General features: G+C 38.4%; 1 protein-coding gene across 6 annotated transcripts in view; it reads left to right on the top strand.

The window, feature by feature from the left end:
• Positions 1-301: 301 nt before the first annotated feature.
• LOC124787752 overlaps positions 302-25555 on the top strand; it is an 83463-nt gene continuing 58209 nt past the window's right edge. The window contains exons 1-4 of one of the 6 annotated variants that reach the window (XM_047254623.1): positions 852-867; positions 908-922; positions 9884-10079; positions 24181-24328. In XM_047254623.1, the coding sequence (XP_047110579.1) occupies positions 9947-10079; positions 24181-24328 (281 nt within the window). In that variant the 5' untranslated portion in view covers positions 852-867; positions 908-922; positions 9884-9946. The other 5 variants (XM_047254619.1, XM_047254622.1, XM_047254624.1 and 2 more) reach the window with 5 other exon arrangements.

Genomic DNA, 25555 nt, shown 5'->3' with positions numbered 1-25555 from the left:
CACTTACGCATGCAGGGCGTGGGGCGAGTTTGCACGTGTAAGAAATTCATGTCTGCTGATACCTGACTGTGTTGTGTAGCGGTTTTTCTTGTCCGGCAGTACACGGTTCTACAGTGGTTGGCCACTATCACTTTGTTGCACATTAATAGAACAGTATTTTGCAGGTTTTTAGAAAGAAGTATGACATTATATGAGTTTCTCTATATAAAATTTGTGGTCTGGGCTTGAATTATTTGTTACAACCGAATATAGTATATTTATGTCAAAGATAATCCTTTTTCAAAAAGCCACTTCGGGTTGCAGCATCTTTGGAAGTGTCAGAGAGTGCGGCTTTATAAAAATGATGTATGGAACTGCGCATTATAATTTAATGTTTTTATTACGTTGACACTAAAAACAGCTGTTGGTTTACAGCTTATCCATGTACTCAGCAGGTGATCTGATTTCATGTATATTTTTAAAATACAGCTGTTAGATTGTAATTGGTTGTTTCAAAGTGAAAAAGGGGTTGTCTGGGATTCCCCGGTAACGTAGTAAAAATAGAAAAAACATTATTGATTAAAGCGGAAGGTAAGCACAACTGTAGTCTTCTTATATTTTTTGAGCGTAGTTGTTTTAAATAATCAGTTTCGCAGTTAGTGTTGACACCAACCAGAAATATCTAAATAGAAGTTTGATTTATAATTAAAACTTGATAACACATCTCGTGTCAGTGTTTGTAACACTGGGGCCGTATACTTAGCAATAGTGTTGGCGTGAATGCGTAGTAATTGTGGGGAAAGTCCTGCTTAATATAAATTGTAAAGTAAGGAATACGGAGTGTAGGCAGTGGCAGAGCGTCTAAGGAGAAGCACTGCATTGATATATATATATATATGTATATATATATATATATATATATATATATATATATATCACAAAGGTGTGTCATATTCGAGTACGATACAGTAAAGTTAGTGCTTTAGTTCCATTTGTTTGCTCGTCTTGGCCTTAAAAACCTTGTCGCGACGCGGATTTGTGTGAGTTATGATTTTAATAACGGTTAAGGGAAGCAATAAAGTTTGCCTTATTTTAGATGATTTGCAATTGTTGGTGGAATCTCGTAGCTTGTTAATTCAGTGCCCGCGTAATTTTTTTTTTTTTTTTTTTTTTTTTTTTTTTTAAAAATTGACGTGGTGACAAGATGTAACTAGTAGACGGAAAATTTGTTGGCATACCGGGAAGCTTTAATGTGCAATTGTAAAACTTGTGTGTCAGTTACAGCTGTAAAAGAAAATAAGTGGTAATATACTGATTCACGATCTACAGCTCAAGATGCTTACTTTCATCAGTTTTATGTATATAACTAAATATCCGTAATATACAGTAACTGCCCACCATTATACTGTGTTTGGAGTGCTATTACTGTCGAAATAGGAATTTAAACATAGTCCATATATTATACAACCTTTTCGTTTTCATGTAGGAGTACTTGTTTACCAACCATCAGTTAACCTGTAGATCATTCTACAACAGCATTATGTCGTAAATCATTACAGAGATTCAGTGGAGAGGGTTCTGTGTAATGTTGAAAGAAGTCAGGGTTGTTCATTTTATTTAACAATGAAATGGCTTAATATTTTGACATATTGTTGTATTATAGTGTCTCTGATACTTAAAAATGCCCAAAAAACAGTAAGTGTTTATGTTAAGGCAATTTTCATTTTAGTTGAAGAAGTTGTGCAAATCAGATGCAGTACAGAGAAGGTATTGTGCTGATCACCATTGCTCGAAGCAAGGCTGCTATATTATGTCCATCCCAACCTCGTTGAAGTGTTTGATGATATGGAATCATTAGCAGATGCCAGATTTGTGTTTTAAGTTGTATTTGTTATTATGTGTTGTTTCAGTCTTCATATTGTATTTGAATATTAACTTTTTGCTTTACTGTATAAATGCAAATCTTCGGCTGACTTCTCAGGGGCAAGAGACAAGCACTGTTTTTCTGTACAGCAGCTGTTTTGCCTTTGGCAAATGAAACTGATTTGTTTGCCTTTGTAAAAAGAAAATTGAAGGGAACCTTCTCGCTTGCCTCATTTGATACATTACATGCTAAAATACTGTCAGTTTACTCATGGCAGTTCTATGTATTCCTCGACAAAAGTTATGCTAACTTCACTGTACATCAAAAGATTGTGAGGAAAAAAATTATAGGCCTACAATAATCTTTCAAACTGTATTGGAATTCATAAATGTTCATGATGCGGCAGTGTACCACATCTGAAAAATTTTCTATCATGTTAATAAGACCCGTTACTTCCATAGATCGGTTTTTTTAAGACAAATTTGCATTCAGCATAGTATTTCCAATATCTTCCAAGAGATCAAGTGCAGTTGCTGTTGAATCCTGCTCTCCCTCTTTCTCTTTTTTCATATTTGACTCATTATGCAGAAGCATAATGTATTTTAGTTCTACATTTTTTCCTTTCAATTTTCATCCCACCTTTGTAAGATCGGCTTTACAAACTGTACCATCTTACTCATGTTAACCATTCACTGCTTCACACCATTCCTTGTGGGAAGAGAAAAATTTTCAATCCAGATGATCTTGGTAATCATATCATCAGTATGATTTCCTCCTTTTTCAGTAGTTATGTGCTTATGTGGCTTCTTCTATTTGTAAACATTGCTTGTTGAGCAGTTTTGACTTGATGTATCCCACTTGTTATCCCAGCCAAATACCAGAGTAATTTTATATTTTAAACACAGTACTGTCATTTACCAGGTACTTTTAGCCAGCTTGTTTCATCAAGGCTGCAATGTTGATACTTCATGGTCAAAAGTGGAATCTCTATTGCTTTTATGTTTAACTCATGATGTGGCTACTTGTCATCTACATAGTCTCAAAAGTTTGTTTCAGAGTACCGTGGTTGATGATTGCATTTAAAAAATTAGATTAATTAACATGACCTTCAACTTGGAAAGCATACACGAGTTGTTACAAAATGTGTATTAATCTATACAGTAATTTCTTTGATTTCTTACACTTAATTTGTTGTAGATATTCACATTACTGTTAGCACGATGCTAATAACCTCACTGTTGGATGTCGTAAGTCCATAAATTCACACAGACATTATTTTTATTCATTGCAGATTATAAGGAAGCTCCTTACGAAACACTCCTGTAGAGGTTATTTGAATTTTTGGGTTCTGTGTTAGCAATGTAACAAACAATGTAGTAATTCTACATAAGTAATCATGCATATAGTATGTGAGTACAGTTTTCTCATCAGTAACGAATGCAGGCACATAATGTTACAGGTTGTTGGACAGAAGTAGAGTAGTATAACTGCCAAATTAGTGACATTACTGATAATTATGCAAGATATAGTTTGCTACCATTCAAGAGCAAATATAGTATGGCTGATGGCCCTGATAAAATAATCTCCCTAAAGTTGGTTATGTTTTTTAAAGTAGTCTACAGAATGTTAGTCATTGCTTCATTCGCTTGTAGTGGGTGTATATCTTGTCTTGTGTTTTACATTCCCGGTGGTTCTACCTGTTACTGTGATCCATATGACACAATGATTTAGTATTGGCCTATGTTATGTGTGTTGGTGAGTATATTTACAGAACCACTGCATTCATTTTCTTCTTTAGGAATTAACTTAACAGTTTGAGTAGTTCTGTTCTTATCTCTCATTCATTTACACATTGTCTTCCATAAATATCATTACTCATTTTATTTAGTTACTATACTGACCTCTTATACAGATACACAGTACAAGTTAGTACATAATTAAACATTACATATGGACAGTATAATGCCAATGCAATTTATGATGTCATCACTATAGACAATGAGTTTGACATTAAACATGTATAAATTACTGTATTGTCACAAACAATATTTGCAAGTACAATTCAGTAAGTGACAACAGTAATACAATATTTTAAGTTAATGTGACATAATTTTACATAATAAGAAGTCCACTTTTTCTCAATGAATTCACTTATGGTTTAAAAGCAGTGGTCCATCAGAAATAACTCCAGCCATTTTTAAGTAGGCTTTCTTTCATTACCACTGAATATGCTTGAACTAAAGCGAAACACGGCTGGTCCAACTAAGAATCCTTTACTGTTTCAAAAGGTGGAGTAAATCCCATATTACTTGTAAAACTGCAACTGGAGGGGGTCCTCAAAAACAAAAGGCAACATATTTAATTGGATATTGTTTGGTAGGTGATTGTATTATTATGTTCTACTATGAAAATACTATTCTGATATGCAGAAGTTCTGGATCATGAGACATGAGTATTATTAATGTTTATGGTTATATACTTACGCACAGACATAGTATGCCAAGATGCACTGGTTGTTACTGAATAGTCTCTAAGAAGGACTGTTGTTTCAAGTGGATACAAGTATGGAAGATTCAGGATTTTTAGTGCAGGGAAGAAAGAGGAGGACATGAATCGTATCACTTTTATGTTACAAACGAGTCTGATAGTTTATTTTTGGGGTTTGAATGCAGTTTGACTACAAGATTTGTTCCCTCAGATTATTATTCCATACCTAATTGCAGACTGGAAGTATGCATAATATGCCTGTAACAGTGTTTGTCAGTTGCACCTAGTGTTTAGCACTTGAAGCGTACAGCAGATAGTTGATAGTGTAGCTGTGAGATCTTGAAAGTGTGTGTTTCATTTTTGATCACTCTGCATAGATGTACCTAAAAGCTTGACATCTTCAAATAGTTTCGACATTTGATGTGATTTTCAAAGAGTGATCATTTTCTTGCTTTGTGTGGTGTTTGTGAAAGTTCGAGGCTACAGTTTTTTTATTTAATAAACTTATTTTATTTCTGCTAGCCAATCAGTCAGTACCCTCAGTGAATTGTTTGCTCATGGCTGAAAGGCTTTTCTCTCCAAACACATCATGAAATAAAGCCTTCAGGGATGTTGAATGAGTCAGAATGAAGTTAGGGTCTAGTAGTTTTATTCATTCATGGTTCATTTTTATAAGAATATTTTATTTGTTGTGGTATTACATTTTAAGAACAAACAACATAATCTATGTATTCAGACATTTACATACATGCTTATCTATACTATCTTTTATAGCAGAAAACAGTTGCTTCACATACCACTGAGCTGTTGTTTTTTATCTAATGCTTCAGAAACACTATCAGGCATCTGCATACTCAGAATTTTAAAAAATATATATATTAATTTAAATAAATGTGCATACATTAGTATTAAGCAGAATTTACATACCTGAGTCCAAGTATTCTGATAACTTGTAGGAGGAGTTGCCAACATGTATTTCACTATTTTGGTATTTTCAATTTCCTACTGATGTCTTCAAATAAACTGCTTAACTCTTTGCATTGTACCTCTTCGGTACACTCGTAGCGTCTAGTGGTAGTCCTGTACACCAACTGTAACTTCTATTTGTTGTGAGGGATGGCTTTTAGTGCCAAGGGAAGTATGCATCCCATCAAATATTATTATTTTTAAAGCTCTTGGGAAGTCTGCTTCTTACCCAAGTAGTTCCGCCAAGGGGCTTGGGAGCTATACTTACTGCATACTTGCCACAAACTTACAGGTTTTACAAATGTTTTGGGAGTACCACCTCTGATGTGCCTGACATCTTGTGGTAGTACACTGTAACAGGGGGGGGGGGGGGGGGGGAAGGAGATGCTACAACAATCAATTTCTGTTTGTCTTTAGGGCACCACTGTTGTCACTTGTAAAGTTGAAAAAAGTTGCTTCTTTTCTGCTGTGGAAATACTTCCTACCAAAATAACAGCTCACAAAAGGGCTGTGGGAGGTGTACCGCCATAGTTTTTGGTCCTAAATAAAATTATCAAAAAATATTTGTCAGTTGACCAGTGTTCTAATATGGAATTGTTTAAGGCTTCTATTTTTACTTTAAATACTTTGGTTGTGGTTTTCACAGTTCATCACAAATTCATTACTACTGTTAACCACAAATACCTTAATAGATTGAATAAAAGAACTTTTTCATTGACAGATGTCAGCATCAGGGGCATTGTTACTGGCTGTATTTGACCTTCTTTCTGACAACTGTTGCAATCTGCTTCATCTTATATGACTCTGCGCATACCTACAAAATAGGCTACACAGTGAGCATCTGGAGCCGAAGAAAGAAATGCATTTAAACTGATAACTTGCCCATATCACTTGAGTCAATGAAACGTTTTAGTGATGTATGGGCAGTAAATGTATTGATATCTCAATGTAAGAATTCTGGTGCGAAAGCCTACAACAAATTCCCAGTAGATACTGGGCAGAAGAATGGAAATCATCGAATATCAATAAAAAAAATAAGTCCCTTAATACAAATATTCATATGAAAGAGGTTGACACAAGACTAGTTGATAGACTTCCAAACTGAATATGAAGTGCTCATAAGTCTGCCGGGTAGAGATGTGAAATGTTAATTTTGGTGTATCAAGAACAACATTTATCTTATAATAAATTGGGTCACTGCAGCACAGACAGAACAATCCAAACATATAATGAAATGAGGCAAAATGATAGTTTACAAGTAGATATATCAGTCAAGCTTCATAGGTAACTGAGCAAAATCTTTGTCGGAACAAACAGTCATAGAGCATCGCACTGAAATTTAATCAAAGTGCTCTTGGTGGCCAGCGTGCAAACTGTTTTGACAGCTTAGCTGAACGCACTAGCTGACAAGTTGTGATCAGAGTGTCTCGACGTATGATCCTACACCAAGCCCCTCAGGAAGAGCGGAGCATCGTCCACGAGTCTTATAGTGTAGTGTAGGCGGCATCCAGAAAGTGTATGGTGCTCTAGTGGAGCTTCTGCTTACAGTGGAGATTATGTGCAACACAACCAGCTCTTTACACTCTTGCAGTGCTGAGTGCTATTGATATGAGATTTAAAATTTAATCCAAATTTTTAGATTTCCAGAAGACTTTTGCACTGTACCACACAAGCGACTTGTAGTGAAATTGTGTGCTTAGGGAATATCCTCTCAGTTATATGATTGAATGATTTCCTGTCAGAGAGGTCACAATTCATAGTAATTGAGGGAAAGTCATCGAGTAAAACAGAAGTGATTTCTTGCCTTCCCCAAGGTAGGCCCTCTGCTGTTCTGTATTTGTATAAATGATTTAGGAGATGGAGACAATCTGAGCAGCCATCTTAGGTTGTTTGGAGATGATGCTGTTGTTTATCGTCTAGTAAAGTTGTCAGGAGATCAAAACAAATTGCAAAATGATTTAGGAAAGATATCTGTGTGATGTGAAAATAGGCATTTCACTGTAAATAATGAGAAGTGTGAGGTCATCCACATGAAGGCGGAAAGGAAACCATTAAACTTTGGTTACATGATAAATCACTCAAACCTAAAGGCTGTAAATTCAACCGAATGCCTAGGAATTACAGTTAGGAACAACTTAAATTGGAAAGAACACAGAAAATGTTTGGGGGGGGGGGGGGGAGGGGGACAAACTGGAGATTATGCTTCATTGGCAGAAAATGTAACGGATCTACTAAAGAGACTGCCTACACTACGCTTGTCCATTCTCTTTTGGAGAACTACTACGTGGTCTGGGATTCTTAAAAGATAGGATCAACAGAGAACATTGAGAAAGTTCACAGAAGAGTAGCATGTTTTGTATTATTGTGAAATAGAGAGAGAGAGTGTCACTGACTTATGCTGGATTTGGAGTGGACATCATTAAAACAAAAACATTTTCTATTGAGGTAGAATCTTCTCATTTCAACCATCAGCTTTCTCTCCCGAATCCAGAAATGTTTTGTTGATACCAACCTGCATAGGAAGAAACAATCATCATAATAAAATGAGGGAAATCAGAGCTTGTACAGAAAGATATAGCTGTTCGTTTTGTCCGTGTGCTGTCCGAGCTAGCGGAATAGTAGAGAATTTTGTCAGAAGAGACAATTATATAACATCATACAACAGCAAAGAACCAGCACACAGTCTGTGTTGACAGCTTTGCCGAACAAATCAGCTGACAACTAGTGATTGAGTTTATTGATGTCTGTTGCTGCAAGGTTTTCAACAATTTCAGTACATAGACATCTGTAGTTGTCTGTGAAAATCACTGAAGTTACATAAAATGCGTAATGCGAAGTAGCTGGTTAGAAGATAAGAAGCAGTAAATGGTTGTATTCCACTATACTTACAAAAGTTGTAAAATAATTTTAATAATTGTCAGTGTGGTTTCAGTTGCCTGAGACTGCAGTCGTGTGTGTGAGTTGCATTTTTGTGTGTGTGTGTCTATTGTTGACAAAAACCTTAATGGCCAAAAGCTTTAATTGTGAGTCTTTTTGTTGTGCCTATCTGCAACTCGGCATCTCCGCTATATGGTGGGTGGAAACTTCCCTTCTCAGTATATTGTTACATTCCATCCTGGATTTTCCATTGTTTGATTTGTCAGTGCGATTAAATTTGGGTCATAATTTGGATTAAATTGATACTGGTCATAATTTGTAGTCAGCAGTTGCTACTTCTGCCTGTTAATGTAAACTTCAGTCATTCCACATACCTGGAGGCTTTCCTTCATGAAGGTATTTATGGAGTATAATGTGTTAGTGAATAAATGAAAGTAAGTTCTCTTGCCGTTGAAGGTTTGACTTTTCTTTGCGTATTTTTTCGGAAAACACGAAAAGATCGTTACTTCGCGAAGTCGCGCTTAGGCTTAAATTTTGTAAACGTGTTTGTTTCTTGTTTCACGGTAATTTAACTTGGGTCCTTTGTTGTTCTTAATATATATTAATGACTTGCCATTCAATATTCATGAAGAGGCGAAGTTAGTTCTCTTTGCTGATGATACAAGTATAGTAATCACACCTGACAAACAAGAATTAACTGATGAAATTGTCAATACTGTCTTTCAGAAAATTACTAAGTGGTTCCTTGTAAATGGACTCTCACTGAATTTTGATAAGACACTGTACATACAGTTCCGTACAGTGAATGGTATGACGCCATTAATAAGTATAGACCTTAATCAGAAGCATATAGCAAAGGTAGAATATTCCAAATTTTTAGGTGTGTCCATTGATGAGAGATTAAATTGGTAGAAACACATTGATGATCTGCTGAAACGTTTTGAGTTCAGCTACTTATGCAATAAGGGTCGTTGCAAATTTTGGTGATAAACATCTTAGTAAATTAGCTTACTACGCCTATTTTCACTCATTGCTTTCGTATGGTATCATAGTTTGGGGTAATTCATCACTGAGGAATAAAGTATTTATTGCACAAAAGTGTGTGATCAGAATAATAGCTGGAGTCCACCCAAGATCATCCTGCAGACATTTATTTAAGGATCTAGGGATATTCACAGTAGCTTTTCGGTATATATACACTCTTATGAAATTTGTTATTAACAACCAAACCCAATTCAAAAGTAATAGCAGTGTGCATAACTACAATACTAGGGGAAAGGATGATCTTCACTATTCAAGATTAAAGCTAACTTTGTCACAGAAAGGGGTGAATTATACTGCCACTAAAGTCTTTGATCACTTACCAAATAGTATCAAAAGTCTGGCAGATAACCAACAAGTATTTAAGAAGAAATTAAAAGAATTTCTGAATGACAACTCCTTCTACTCCATAGAGGAATTTTCAGATATAAATTAAGGGGAAAAAATTATTAAAAAAAGTAAAAAAAATAAAAGAACAAAAAAAATTAAAAAAAGTTGTTATATTAACTTATGTATGTTGTTAAAAACTTAATTATGTCATGTACTGGAAAATTTGACTTGTTCCACATCATTACGAAATATCGTATTCATGATCCATGGAACTAGTATTAATCTAATCTAATCTAATGAGCACAGATTTATTTCTTTACTTTAGTTAATATTTTTCAGGTACAGTGAAAACAAACTGCACAGCAGGAAGTTGAAGGCAACTACTCAAAGCAACTAAAGAAAATGTCTGAATCAAATGCTGTAACACAGCTAAATGTTGAAGGAGAAAGTGTAAGAAAGAATGAGAGCAGTGATTCAAAAGAATGTTCTTCTCTTACAAGACATCCAGAAGCGCCGCAGGCAGAAATAAGCAAAGGTTAGTATGCTAATCAAATAGAAATTGGTAGCTATGGGGCAGCAAACAAAGAAAACATGAGAACAGTGGTAGGTTTTTAACACCATTAAGGTTAAATAGTAGAATATAAAATTCAGGTTTTTCAGAAATACTCCATGAAAATAAGATCATATTTCATTCCTTCAAATAGTGTTTTTATGTTTGAATGTTAGGTATCTGCAATACATATTTCATTGTAACGCCACAACCATTACCATTACAAATTTTAAACGAATAACATTACTGTTACAAATTATCCTCTTCTCATCTGATTGTTGTTTGATATTTTTTCTATAATACATGGTGTCCCACTTAAACCTCCCTGATTTCAAGGACCTAAGAGAGAAAAACCACAGTAGATGTGACAATGAAAAATGCACCACATTGTAGAGCATCTCAAAGAATTTATATTCCTGCGTCAGAAGTGTCAAGTATTGTCGCCAGAGTGCACCATGGTCACATAAGTGATAATGGCGACTCCACAGCAGCGCGCGCAAGGAGTAGTGTTGTTTGCAGAAACAAAATCGCCGATTACTGTGCAAAGAAATTATCGCCATGTGTGTTTGAATGCGATCCACCTGATGTGAAAACAATTAAGGAATGGTATAGGAAGTTTCTGGCAACAGGAAGTGTTCTAAAACATTCTGGCAGTGCACGTTATGGAGTTTCAGAAGAGACAGTCGAGGACATCAAACGTTTCTCAGAAACCCACATAAGTCAATTCATCAAGTGTCTAAGCAACTTGATGTACCTTGATCAACATTGCATCGTGTAGTTCAGCTGCATCTTTCTATGTATGCGTACAAAGTGCAAATTCTGAAACATCTTATGCCAGACGACAAACCATGCCGACAACAATTTGCTGCGGATATGCTGCAACGTATTGATATGGATGCCAGCTTCATGGAAAGACGTTTTTTCTCAGGTGAGGCAACCTTTCATGTATCCAGAAGGGTTAATAGGCATAAAGTTTGGATTTGGGGTTTGCAGAATCTGCACATTGTCATTGAACATGTTCGTGATAACCCTAAACTAAACGTCTGGTGTGGGCTAATGCACAACAGGATTGTTAGACCGTTCTTTGTGGAACAAACAGTAAATGGGTCACTGTATCTTGAAATGTTGGAGTAGTTTGTGTACCCTCAGATACAAGACTTGCAACGCAACATCATTTTTCAACAAGATGAAGCTACGCTGCATTGGTCAACAGCTGTTCGCAAGTTCCTGGATAGGAAATTTCCCAATCGTTTGATCGGACATGGAGGACGCATTGCCTGGCCACCACAATCACCAGACATTACGCTGCTTGATTTCTTCATGTGGGGATTTGTGAAGGACAGCATGTATGCAACCAAAGTGGATGATATTCCTTCGTCACGACATTGTATCACTAATGCGATTGCAACAATAACAGAGGAAATGTTACAAAGAACTTGGCAAGAAATTGAATATAGACTCAATATTCTTCATGCTGCAAATGGTTCACATGTAGAGGTGTAGTGATGATAAATAAATTCTTTGAGAAGCTCTACAATGTGGTGCATTTTTCATTGTCATATCTACTGTGGTTTTTTCCCCTGTGTCTTTGAAATCAGGGAAGTTTGTGTGGGACACCCATTTTGTATGGCAGTTTGGAAATTTTTACCTGGCTTAACCGCAAAGGTGGAAACCAGCGAATTCATTGCAATGACAGTTACATGCTGGGACAGAAACGGCTGTGGAAAAAGTGGAAATGGGGAAGTGAGCTACTCAAGCCTTGCATGCTTGTTGTGATCGATGTCCAGCTGTTCCTGTGACCTAAATTTTGGGCATCGGCTTAAATTACATGCATCAATACCAACAAAACGGCTTTGGTGGCAGCTCTCATCAACATCTTGGGCAGTGTTGGATGCAGGTTGCATCTTCCCCCTGAAATTGAAACTCGCAAATCACATTTATTGATTGACAGACAGCATCATAGCATTGGGCAGTGACACGGCGGCTGGCACTGGGTCATTGTTCCCACAATGTAGCACTGTGCGAGGGCGGCATAGGTGATGGACGTGTCCGAGCGGCCTCATGCAGCCAGCAGTGATGGTGGCAGCAGCTCTCGGTAGATTGGGCTGTCAGCCCAGACGAAATATGTTAAGCACTCATCTACTGTCACTCAGAACAAATGTCCACACAATGGTTTCATGCATCTGCTCATGTCTTAGTAATTTGTATGCAGCACTTCAAAGCTGAGAGTGAATTTGGCATGTCACTTCTGGTGCCAGTTTGTACAACCCCTCGGAGGTGTAATCAGGATAAGAAAGCAGTGTAATCAAGATTGGAAAGTGATGTGGGCATGTAATTAATACACGGTACTCAGGTTTAGAAAAGGAAACCATGGGGCGGGGGTTACATGATGAGGGTTGCTAGGGGAACAAGAGAACCTAATTCCAGTGGCCCGATGCCCAGCTTGAAGAAGAAGCGAAAATTATAGGTGAGTAACTAAGCCAGCAAGACTTTTTCGGTCGTGGTGTTGAAGAGTCCTTAGTCTCAATCGTCAGGTGATACGGCAAAGTGATTTTGATTGACAAGGCTGCTTTACTGACGATTTGGCCTATTCTGGCATGGACTGGTTGATTGTCACATCATCTGAAAGTCAATGGACTAAAAAAGACTGCCTCTTTCCAGAATTTAAATAATAATAACAATATTATTATTACTCGTATTTGGGGCCTGAGGCCCCATGTATATCTCATTGTTCTCTTCTGTGTTAGTGAGTGCATCACTCTGAGGAGCCACCGTCGTTTCCTCTGTTCGTTCTGATGTGGCAATTCTTCTTGAATTGGCAGCAAAAATCATAAACAGGAAAAGAGAACACACACAAGAAGGAAAAAGCCATTTAATTATTTTCAGTAAGTTTTCTTTTTTAATCTAGATCTCAACAGACACCCAAAAATCTTTTGCGCAAAATTTCCAGGGTTAACTGTAAAATTTTTCTGACTGATACAAACCAAAAAGCACAGAAATTAATAGGACAAATGTTATACAACACATTTAGGATGCACTCCATTCTTCAAACCAACATATTATTCTTAAAGGGGTTTGTATGGTCCACATTCTAGTCTAGCAAGGGCCAGGTTTTTTGGTCAGACCAATAGACTTTGTTTCCAGAAAGAAAACTTGTTGAAAATGATTAAATGGATTTGTCATTATGTTGTGTGTGTGGTTTCTTTATGACTGAAATTTCTGTGACCAACTAGGGTATATCGCCAGAGACCACATCTGCTATCAACCACAGTGTTCGGTTTTTCCAGCTGTTAGGGGCAGGTGTAATTGTAGGAGTTACACTGGTCAAATTGCTTGTCGTGCAGCATTGCAGTGTAAATTAACAAAGCACCCTCTTTACAAATAACTCTTTAAAATTCAAAAGTTTGGGCAGGCTGTAATGTAGGAATTCCAAAGTTTTGGCAGGCTGAAGACCTTCAGTAAAGTAATTAGTGACATCACTTTAACTGTGCTATTCTCCTTGAAAATAGCATATGATCTTGGTACTTTGGGTCATAATGACTTGATTGGCAAAACTCTAGGAGATTAAAATATTATTACATGAAATTTAATATAATTCGATCCTTGTTGGTATAGAGCCTGATATGGAATAGTCCTGTGTTTGTATCTATCTCACAATAGCAGTGGCTATTGCATTTTGTAGCAGTCATTTCTTGTCTTCTGTGTACGGAGTAACAAGAAGTCTTCCTAGATCCTCGGGGAATATTGTTCTTTTGAGGAGAATATTTATTTTCAGCTCTGGATTGATTTCTTTCCACAGTGCAAAAGCATTGTAGGCAGTGGTGTCAAGCATATTACAAAATAAAATTACAGGCCAGTGATGAGTATTTTCCTCGCATGTTTATGTGGCAGTAAGCTGGTAGTGCATTTCAACTGCACCTTTTGTAGCATTGCAATCTAATATAACTTTTACCTTTTCATCTTCTCTGTTGCTGATTTGTGCTCCTTTGAACAGCATACTTATTTTTCTTTGGATTCTAGTAAACTATTGTGGTATCTTAATCAGAAACAGAATTCTGAACTGTGGATGTCTTGGCATAACTTACAGTCTTGTTTTTCCTGAGTGTACCCAACATTGTAACCATTCTTTTGAGATATTGGATGTGAAAATTATTGTGTGTAAAAGAATTACCAAATACAACATTCTGTTCTCTTAGCTCATGACAGATACATAACGACACGCATGCCTTGGCTTTTCTGAAGTGGTACACCAGGTGGTTTTTCTGTGTAGATTTGTATTTGCAGAGGATTCGAACTAGCACTGTTGCACAGTGTCTGCATCGTTATCCCATAGTTGGTTGGTTTGCTTGGAATATATTGTTTGGATAGTGACCCCTAAAGCCCACCAGTTGCTCATCAACAACATTTAATTCAGGATTACAAAATTTTGCAATTATTTCCAGCCATTGAACCTTATAGGTGCTAGTTTGTCGTTCGTTCTTTGCACCTGCCAGTCAGACTTTTCATCAAAACATGACACTGGAGAAATGTGAAAGAACATCTTTATGACATTGTAGCAGGAAAAGTTGATCTGCCTGATTGTGGCCTATTGATTCAACATACGATTAAACACCAGCAAGCAATAATACACCAATATATGCTTCTAAACTAAATTCATCTAAATCTCTCCATTTGTCACCATACACTCTTTGGCCTTCAATATTAGTCATTTGCAACAGAGTAGTGGAGAGAGTTTTGTTCATAATTACTTGAAAAGCAAGTGGGACCAGCTGTTTCTTTCATTTTGTTTACACTGAATGCCTTTCCATTATGTGGAAAGGGTACCAAACTCCGACCGATGCTTGTACCTTTCAATTTAACTACTTCTACAGCCTGCAAATTGCCACTACCAACCTCATTGTCTGAAGCAAATTCTTCTGATTCTGATGTAAGGGTGAGTGCTATCTTCATTAGTAAGGTTTTCTTCTTTTGAAATGTCCTCCCCACTATTAGATCCTACCCCCATGAACCATGGACCTTGCCGTTGGTGGGGAGGCTTGCGTGCCTCAACGATACAGATGGCCGTACCGTAGGTGCAACCACAACAGAGGGGTATCTGTTGAGAGGCCAGACAAACGTGTGGTTCCTGAAGAGGGGCAGCAGTCTTTTCAGTAGTTGCACGGGCCACAGTCCGGATAATTTACTGATCTGGCCTTGCAACACTAACGAAAACGGCCTTGCTGTGCTGATACTGTGAACGGCTGAAAGCAAGGGGGAACTACAGCCGTAATTTTTCCCGAGGGTATGCAGCTTTCCTGTATGGTTAAATGATGATGGCGTCCTCTTGGGTAAAATTTTCCGGAGGTAAAATAGTCCCCCATTCGGATCTTCGGGCGGGGACTACTCAAGAGGATGTCGTTATCAGGAGAAAGAAAACTGTTGTTCTACGGATTGGAGCGTGGAATGTCAGATCCCTTAATCGGGCAGGTAGGTTAGAAAATTTAAAAAGGGAAATGGATAGGTTGAAGTTAGATATAGCGGGAATTAGTGAAGTTCGGTGGCAGGAGGAACAAGACTTTTGCTCAGGTGAATACCGGGTTATAAATACAAAATCAAATAGGGGTAATGCAGGAGTAGGTTTAATAATGAATAAAAAAAATAGGAATGCGGGTAAGCTACTACCAACAGCATAGTGAACGCATTATTGTGGCCAAGATATACACGAAGCCCATGCCTACTACAGTAGTACAAGTTTATATGCCAGCTAGCTCTGCAGATGATAAAGAAATTGATGAAATGTATGATGAGATAAAAGAAATTATTCAGGTAGTCAAATGAGATGAAAATTTAATAGTCATGGGTGACTGGAATTCGAGAGTAGGAAAAGGGAGGGAAGGAAACATAGTTGGTGCTTATGGATTGGGGGAGAGAAATGAAAGAGGAAGCCGTCTGGTAGAATTTTGCACAGAGCATAACTTAATTATAGCTAACACTTGGTTCAAGAACCATAAAAGAAGGTTGTATATGTGGAAGAATCCTGGAGATACTAGAAGGTATCAGATAGATTATATAATGGTAAGACAGAGATTTAGGAACCAGGTTTTAAATTGTAAGACATTTTCAGGGGCAGATGTGGACTCTGACCACAATCTATTGGTTATGAACTGTAGATTAAAACTGGAGAAACTGCAAAAAGGTGGGAATTTAAGGAGATGGGACCTGGATAAACTGACTAAACCAGAGGTTGTACAGAGTTTCAGAGAGAGCATAAGGGAACAATTGACAGGAATGAGGGAAAGAAGTACAGTAGAAGAAGAATGGGTAGCTCTGAGGGATGAAGTAGTGAAGGCAGCAGAGGATCAAGTAGGTAAAAAGACGAGGGCTAGTAGAAATCCTTGGGTAACAGAAGAAATATTGAATATAATTGATGAAAGGAGAAAATATAAAAACACAGTAAATGAAGCAGGCAAAAGGGAGTACAAACGTCTCAAAAATGAGATTGACAGGAAGTGCAAAATGGCTAAGCAGGGATGGCTAGAGGACAAATGTAAGGATGTAGAGGCTTATCTCACTAGGGGTAAGATAGATACTGCCTACAGGAAAATTAAAGAGACCTTTGGAGATAAGAGAACCACTTGTATGAATATCAAGAGCTCAGATGGAAATCGAGTTCTAAGCAAAGAGGGGAAAGCAGGAAGGTGGAAGGAGTATATAGAGGGTCTATACAAGGGCGATGTACTTGGGGACAATATTATGGAAATGGAAGAGGATGTAAATGAAGATGAAATGGGAAATACAATACTGCGTGAAGAGTTTCACAGAGCGCTGAAAGACCTGAGTCGAAACAAGGCCCCGGGAGTAGACAACATTCCATTAGAACTACTGACAGCCTTGGGAGAGCCAGTCCTGACAAAACTCTAGCATCTGGTGAGCAAAATGTATGAGACAGGCGAAATACCCTCAGACTTCAAGAAGAATATAATAATTCCAATCCCAAAGAAAGCAGGTGTTGACAGATGTGAAAATCACCAAACTATCAGTTTAATAAGTCACAGCTGCAAAATACTAACGCGTGTTCTTTACAGACGAATGGAAAAACTGGTAGAAGCCGACCTCGGCGAAGATCAGTTTAGATTCCGCAGAAATGTTGGAACATGTGAGGCAATACTGACCCTACGACTTATCTTAGAAAATACATTAAGGAAAGGCAAACCTACATTTCTAGCATTTGTAGACTTAGAGAAAGCTTTTGACAATGTTGACTGGAATACTCTCTTTCAAATTCTGAAGGTGGCAGGGGTAAAATACCGGGAGCGAAAGGCTATTTACAATTTGTACAGAAACCAGATGGCAGTTATAAGAGTCGAGGAGCATGAAAGGGAAGCAGCGGTTGGGAAGCGAGTGAGACAGTGTTGTAGCCTGTCCCCGATGTTATTCAATCAGTATATTGAGCAAGCAGTAAAGGAAACAAAAGAAAAATTCGGAGTGGGTATTAAAGTCCATGGAGAAGATATAAAAACTTTGAGGTGCGCCGATGACTTTGTAATTCTGTCAGAGACAGCAAAGGACTTGGAAGAGCAGTTGAACGGAATAGACAGTGTCTTGAAAGGAGGATATAAGATGAACATCAACAAAAGCAGAACGAGGATAATGGAATGTAGTCAAATTAAATCGGGTGATGCTGAGGGAATTAGATTAGGAAATGAGGCACTTAAAGTAGTAAAGGAGTTTTGCTATTTGGGAAGCAAAATAACTGATGATGGTCGAAGTAGAGAGGATATAAAAGGTAGACTGGCAATGGCAAGGAAAGCGTTTCTGAAGAAGAGAAATTTGTTATCATTGAGTATAGATTTAAGTGTCAGGAAGTCGTTTCTGAAAGTATTAGTATGGAGTGTAGCCATGTATGGAAGTGAAACATGGACGATAAATAGTTTGGACAAGAAGAGAATAGAAGCTTTCAAAATGTGGTGCTACAGAAGAATGCTGAAGATTAGATGGGTAGATCACATAACTAATGAGGAGGTATTGGGGAGAAGATGAGTTTGTGGCACAACTTGACAAGAAGAAGGGACCGGTTGGTAGGACATGTTCTGAGGCATCAAGGGATCACAAATTTAGCATTGGAGAGCAGCGTGGAGGGTAAAAATCGTAGAGGGAGACCAAGAGATGAATACACTTAGCAGATTCAGAAGGATGTAGGTTGCAGTAAGTACTGGGAGATGAAGAAGCTTGCACAGGATAGAGTAGCATGGAGAGCTGCATCAAACCAGTCTCAGGACTGAAGACAACAACAGCAACTATTAGATGCATTGCCTATTGTTTCTAATTTATTATCAGACAGGCAGTATTTGGCTATGATAAAAATACACCACTATTTAGTGCAAGAGCTAAAAATATAATGTCTTCCTTTAATGCTCAGTCGGATGTAACGTCTTGAGCAATACAGTGTCTGTTGTTGCAAAGCAAGCAGTGGACTCCATGGTTATGTTAACTGATATATGTGTGGATTGGATATAATGGAACGTAAACAAGTGTATAAATGAGTATTTAAAAGCAATTGGGTCATTATGATCCAAGGAATGCAAGTGTACATATTTCAGTTATTAAAAAACAGGGTCATGTTTTTCAACAACGCCGGGGTTTCTGAGAGGTAATTACGAATAGAAACAAATACATAAATTTACAAGCACCAGGCATTAACCTAGTAATAGAAAGATAAATTTATTGTCGGGTCATATTGACCCAAGGACAACAGCAGAGTTAAGTAAAAGACTGTGTGGTGGCAGTTGAGCCTGATCTCTGATCTACCATGTTGCAGTGAACCCGATCTACGATATTTAATTTCACATTTCATTCTTCAAGGTGCCAAGGAATTCTCATTGTTGCTGAAATGTTCCAGCAATTGTAACTTGTGTATGTTTTGTTCGGGTAAACTTGAACTAAAGCATCATTATGACAGTCACTACTCATCTGCCCTTTTCTTTTTTGGGTCACTCATATCCTGTCTTCATATAGAGGAGCAAAATGTCAGCAGATGTGACACTCCTCAGCATAGACTCTCCAAAAACTGTAGATTCAATAGTAATGACAGGTGTTCTCAAATACTTTTATAGCACTCACCCTTAAAATTTTCTAACCAACCACCTGTTCCACTGTTATGGTGGTCCGTGGAGTAGGGAAGTTAATTTACTTTACAAAATTTGTAAAGCAGTGTTACAGCTAGTCAGTGCATATAATACTTGTAACTTATCAAATGCTTTGTCAAAATTTTATGAAAACCTAATGAAACTGTTTTTAAAGCCTCTACTGCGTACCATCCACCATGAAAGCTGGAATGCAGAATAGTGTGCGGTAGGGTCAAGATTGACTACCCTGCAGCTCTGTTTATATTTTGTATTTTTGTTTATTTTTCCCCCCTCAAAAGAGAGTTGAACCATTTCATGCCTTCCAGAATTATACAGGAATCACTTGTCTATGTGGGACAGGATTCTCTCTTTCTTTCATGCAGCACGTCCTACAACATGCTTGATTAAAAACTGTTTCTCTTAAAATGGCTTAGGGGATAACTATTAACTGATGAGAGGATTTTAGTTATAGGAACAGAAGCAAAGAAAAAATGCAAAAATGTTTGTTAACACTAATGCTGTAATTACTAATATTTGTGAGACTACCTCATACATTTGTCGTCTCCATAGTTTGCTCCACAGTGTACATAAAGTCAAACACAGTAATTTACCACAGAATCACTTAGCATCCTGAATATTTTTTAACTATCTTCAATAGTGATTTTTGTCGTAGATATACTGTACTCACCATTAGTACAGATTTGTCCAAATAAGACTTATTTAACTTTTATTTGTGAATTCAGCAACATAGCTGTAGGTCTTAGGACAGATGACAAAGAGGGTGATTTGAAATTGTTGACAGATTGTAAAAGTTGCAGAAGTAATTGAAATACATTTCATGAAAACACTTGTGAAAACCAAGTAGTGATGAGTTGTGAGTTACTGTAATTGTTACAGATTTCTCAATTTCACAGAATGGTTTTGGCCGAAGGCTACAAATATGGTAACCCCCAACATAATTTGATGCATCCTCAGACAGGTTGCTGTTACCCTGAAAATGTGTTGCCAGATGTCATATGACGTAGGTTGCCTGTTTAAAGATATATTTTTTTTTTATTAATTACCACCATATAACAAACTTGTTAGGTCATATGTAAACCATTTTCCTCCTTTCCTAGGTTATGTTCAAATTTTCTTTGGCCGTTGATGTTATTATGTTTGTGACTGTATGCTGTCTATATTCTTGATATTTTTCTTTGCTTCTAAAATACTACAACCACATTCATGGCACTCTGCCCAAGCATATCATTTCTTTAATCTATTGTGTTGTAGTTACTACTTTAAATATCCTACAACTCGTGTAAATTACTATAATCTTCAGTAAATGAAATTACCTTTTCAGTTATCCATTGCATATCATGTGCAGCAAGCTGTATGGATCCACTGACTGACAGTTGCTAACAAGATGCAAAATGTTATGTCAACAGCTGGTTCATGTGGTTGACAGTAATTTGCCAGGTGCCACATACTATAGTGCCACTGGCCATATGTTGCTTTATTTTACCCAGATGTTGACTATGTGGAATTATGCCTTTTGACCAAGAAACATTTCACCATTTATTGAAAATGGCTCATAAGTCAAAACCAGCACACCTACTGAAATATTTTGCACTAGTATTGGACTGTCATAAACTTTGCAGCTGAAGCGTAAACAAGATTGAAACTTTTGCTAGCTTTCAAGCAAAAGGTTAACAAGGATTTCAATCTCTTTATATGCCTGTTGACTGCTCGATGCCTCCATTGTTTGGTGAGTGATTACCGTTCCACAATTTACATTCCAGTCAGGATTTTGCAGCATCATATTAATAAATCCAATTTGTTAGATGCAACTCTGTTTGCACATAAATTAAAGAATTGGAAGACTGTGACTGATGGTAATTGGCAAGCTATTGTATAAGTCACATTTTCATGACATTTTGTAGAAGCTGGATGTAGGTGCCCCAGTAATTCACCAAAACATGTTTACTTTGCATGCATAAATTTTTTGGTGTCATATGGGGTAGTAAATTGGAAGGCAATGTTTAGCAAAAAATTAGCCATCAGGGTCATACGTGGAGTTGTGCATGATGAATTGGGAATTCGGAGTTGTGCCTGATTAATTGAGAATTGCGTTAGTTGTGGTGACATTATTAAGTAATATTGGAAAACCTACTACATACTTTTTAAGGCATTCACAAGAGTTGACAACTGTTTGTGACAAAACATTTGTTTTTAACCCAAGTAGGTGCTTTTGTGGCAGACAAATTGTTCTAATATAAAAACAAAAACAATCAATTTTTGCCAAAATAATTTAATTATATAGATAAAAAATCTACTCACCAAGCATTGGCGGGAGAACACACATAAAAGAAGGTTGTAATTAGTCAAGCTTTTGGAGCTAATACCTCCTCCTTCAGGAAGAAGGGTTGAGGGAGGGAAAGGAAGAGGGTTGAAGCAAAAGGACTGGAGAGGTCTAGGAAAAGGGGTAGATTTCGGGAGAGCCACCCAGAACTGCAGATCAGGGGAGATTTACTATATGGAATGAGAAGGAAAGACTCGGTATCGGACGAGATTTGAAAACCTGAGAGCTTAAAGGTGGAATACAGGGTAATATACAAGACAGAGGTTACTGCTTAAACATCGTGCATGAGTTAATAAGAGTGAAAAGCTAATTGCATTGTACGTAACAGAGGTGGGAGGGGGTTGATGAAAAATAGATGGGTAAGACAGTGAAAGATGTAGAAAACTGAAACAGAGTGAAGAAAAGAGTAGTTACTGTGAAGAAATGCTGAAGTGGAAGAAATTAACATAAATTAAGGCCAGTTTGGTGGCGAGATCCAAGGACATGTTGTAGTGCTAGTCCCCACCTGGGTAGTTCTGAGAAACTGGTGTCTGGGTGAAAAATCGAGATGTTGCATGTGGTGAAACAGACACTGAAGTCATGATTGGCATATTTTAGAGTGTGCTCTGCAACAGGATATTGTGTGTTCCTATTATATACCCTCTGCCTTTGCCCATTAATCCTAATTGATAATATGTTGGTAGTCATGCCAATGTAAAGGCTGGGCAGTGTTTACATAACTGCTGATATGACATGCCGCTTCACAAGGGCTCACCTTTGCCAGTTACAATGTGGCTATAGGTTGTGGTAGGAGGGTGCATAGGGCAAGTCTTGCACGGTCACAAGGATAGGAGCCATAGGGTAAATGGGTCCAGAAGGAACATAGGGTTCTTCAAGAACATTGAGGGAATTGGGGCGGTTACAAAAAGCTATTCTAGGTGTGGTGGGCAAAATTTCAGTCAGGCTAGATCTCATTTCAGGGCATGATACTAGGAATGCATGGTGTTATCACAGTAGCTGATCAGTACATTCCAGACCAGGATAATACAGTCACCAGTGGTGTGCTCTGAAGTTGTTCTTTGGAGGGATAAGCAGTACCAGGATTGGATGTGATGGCCTGGGAAATCTGCTTTTGAAGTGGAATGATGTACCTGCAGTGAAGACTGAGGTGAAAATGGTGATGTATTTGTGTAAAGTTACCTGTGGAAGTGTACTGGGATGTGGCAGGAACAGGATAGTGGGTTGTAGCATCGAGAGTCTGTCGCTTGAATGGAAAAGGGAGAGGAGAGAGGCAAGGAAGGGAAAGGTTTATGAAAGTGTGCTGCTGTTGTAGCAACCATGTGTGAGGATGGAGTGGGAGCAGGTAAGGGGATAGAGGCAGATGGAGACAGGGGCTAGAGAGACTGGAGGCCAGAGGGGTCACAGAAACGAGGATATGTTGTAGGTAGAGTTCCCACCTGCGCAATTCTGAAAAGGTGTAGTTGGTTTGAGGACTCCAAATGGCCCAGTCTGTGTCCCAGTTATTGAAGTTAAGCACATAGTGTTGTGTGACATGTTCACAACAGGATGGTCCAGCTGTCACTTGGTCACAGTTTGGCTATGGCCATTGATCCAGACAGACAGATTGTTGTTACCATGCCCCCATAGAGTGTGGCACAGTAGTTGCACCTAAGTTGTTTGGCCTCATGATTGCTTTCACAGATTGTCCTGCCTTTATTGGGGTAAGGGATGCCTCTGACAGGACTGTAGTGGGCAGTTCAGGCTTGCCCACATGAAAGGTCAGCTCCAAATGGTGATAGACAGCAGAAGCACTCAGTTGCCCCTGCACAACATTGTATGCCTCAGTTCAACTGCTTCACAGTCTTTGTTATCTGCGTTCTTCCCATCAACAACAGATTTTCAGAATTGTGCATCCCGGAATTGCTACAAACATACCCTTGTTCTCATAACACCTGCATTGACATAGATACTGTGTGATCCACTGTACGGCGTGGAGGTTACCCCTTTGGCCTCAACCTCTACTAGTCCCTGTCCTCAACCTGCCTCTACCTTCTGCCACTCCAGCCTCACACACTTGCTGTCCCCCAAACATACCTGTGTGGTCCTTTCCCCTCTCTCCTGTCACATCCTCCTCCCCCCCCCCTGCCTCCCAGTCATCCTTAAGCTGTAACTAACAGCCCACTGCCCTGTTCCCTCCACATTTTTGCACACACACTGCGCACTTACACAGGCAGCACTATAGCACCTTTCCCTACCCATACCCTGCTATCCTTCCCCGACCCGTGCCTCTTTTGTGTCCCTACTACGCACCCCACCAGAGTTGGCTGCTCATCACATTTGGGCCTCAGTGTTAAGAGACAACAGTGGCCATGTGTGTTTGTGTGTGTGCGTGTGCATGCGCGCACTTGCATCTGAGGAAGGACCTTCTCTGATAGCTATTTGTATTTTTAAGTGTACTTTACATTTGCCTGTGTTTCGCTTATTACCTCCTGTGTGTGGTGAGTAGTAATGTATTGACGTATCATATTGTTTTTTTCACCCGTGTCACAGAAAATTTTTATGTTGTTGTTGTGACATATTTTAAATTTTTGAAGTTTATACCTCTCGTTTGACTTAAAATGGTAATGTTGGAGATGTAACATTAATATGTTCACATTTGCAGACTCAAAAATTGATGAACTTATTGGTTCAGTTGAGAAGATATCCCTAGGTGATGAGCTTCAGCACCAGCTCGATGCCTTGCAGTGCCCATTCACTTGGGAAATGAAAGATATGCTGATTCACAAATCGCCAGTAAATGTCATAACGAGGTATTGTATTTGCCGTGCACAGGCATAAATGCTGGTATCTTAATTACTTGTAATTTTCACAGACTCAAATAAAATCATACATAAACTCAGAGAGTTGATGACAGGTACTTCGTATTTTTGCAGATGTGGTGATTAATGGGAAATAATGAGGTGGTGAGTCTTTGACGATAAGAAATGCTACGTGTGAAGTACTGTTCATTAAGTAAAAGCTGGCCTCAGCGTGAAAGTTGGCTTGAAGACCTCAGTGATTTTCTAGTTGTGGTCCTATTGGAGCTAGTATTACTTTCCCTTCCCCCCTTCCTTGGAAGTGACTTACCCAGCCAGTTACAATAATATCTATAAAATGGGGTATTTGCAACAATATTAGATAAGTTATAGACACTAATTTGCCAGTGAACCTTCTTTGGCTGTTTGATATGAAAAGACGTTGTTGGTTTCCATGTCTTCTGGCAGGTATGGTTCTTAAAGTAAATGTTTTTGAAGCTAGCTGCAAGACAGTTAAAGGTACAGTTCAACAATCTACTATATAATGTAAAACAGATGGCTTCAGGTTACACAGAACCAGAGCTGTAAATGAACATAATTCGTGCATTCAAGTAATGGAAATTGTTGGTATAGATTCCGACTCACAGTAAAGATGATACATTAAGTTGCAGACAGACACAACATAAAGACTGTCACACATTTAGCATTTGGCCAAAGCCTCCTTCAGAAAGAAAATATTCCCATAAGCAAGCAAATCTCACACTATCTCCATTAGCTTGAACTGGAATGCAACCGTCACGTTGAGCGGGATTCTGGAGTTGGGCAGGGAAGAGGGAGGGATAGCAGAGGCAGGGAGCAGAAAAAGAGGGGAGCAGGGAATGGGAATGACAGGCAACTGCTTTGGCAGAAGGCAGCATACAGTGAGGGTGAGGGGATGGGAACAGGGAGGAGGTTATAGGACAGAGGTGGTGGAAACTGTTGGATAGAGGGTGTGAGCGCTAGGTTGAGGCCAGTATAATTTTGGGAGCAGAGAGTGTTGCAAGGATAACTCTCATCTGCACAGTTCAGAAAATCTGGTGGTTGAGGGGAGGTTACCATCAGGTACGAGTTTTGCATTTCAGTTTTCCAGGATGTGGCAGAGAACCTTTTTCTGAATGACTCGTCTTTTTGAGCAAATCAACGGTTTGTGTATCGGGTAAAGTAAATCACCATAATGTAAGAATTTGAAGGTCGCAAAAGCCG

Source organism: Schistocerca piceifrons, chromosome 3 (assembly GCF_021461385.2).
Source record: "Schistocerca piceifrons isolate TAMUIC-IGC-003096 chromosome 3, iqSchPice1.1, whole genome shotgun sequence".
Taxonomy (NCBI): domain Eukaryota; kingdom Metazoa; phylum Arthropoda; class Insecta; order Orthoptera; family Acrididae; genus Schistocerca; species Schistocerca piceifrons.
This window is presented reverse-complemented; position numbering and strand designations above follow the sequence as displayed.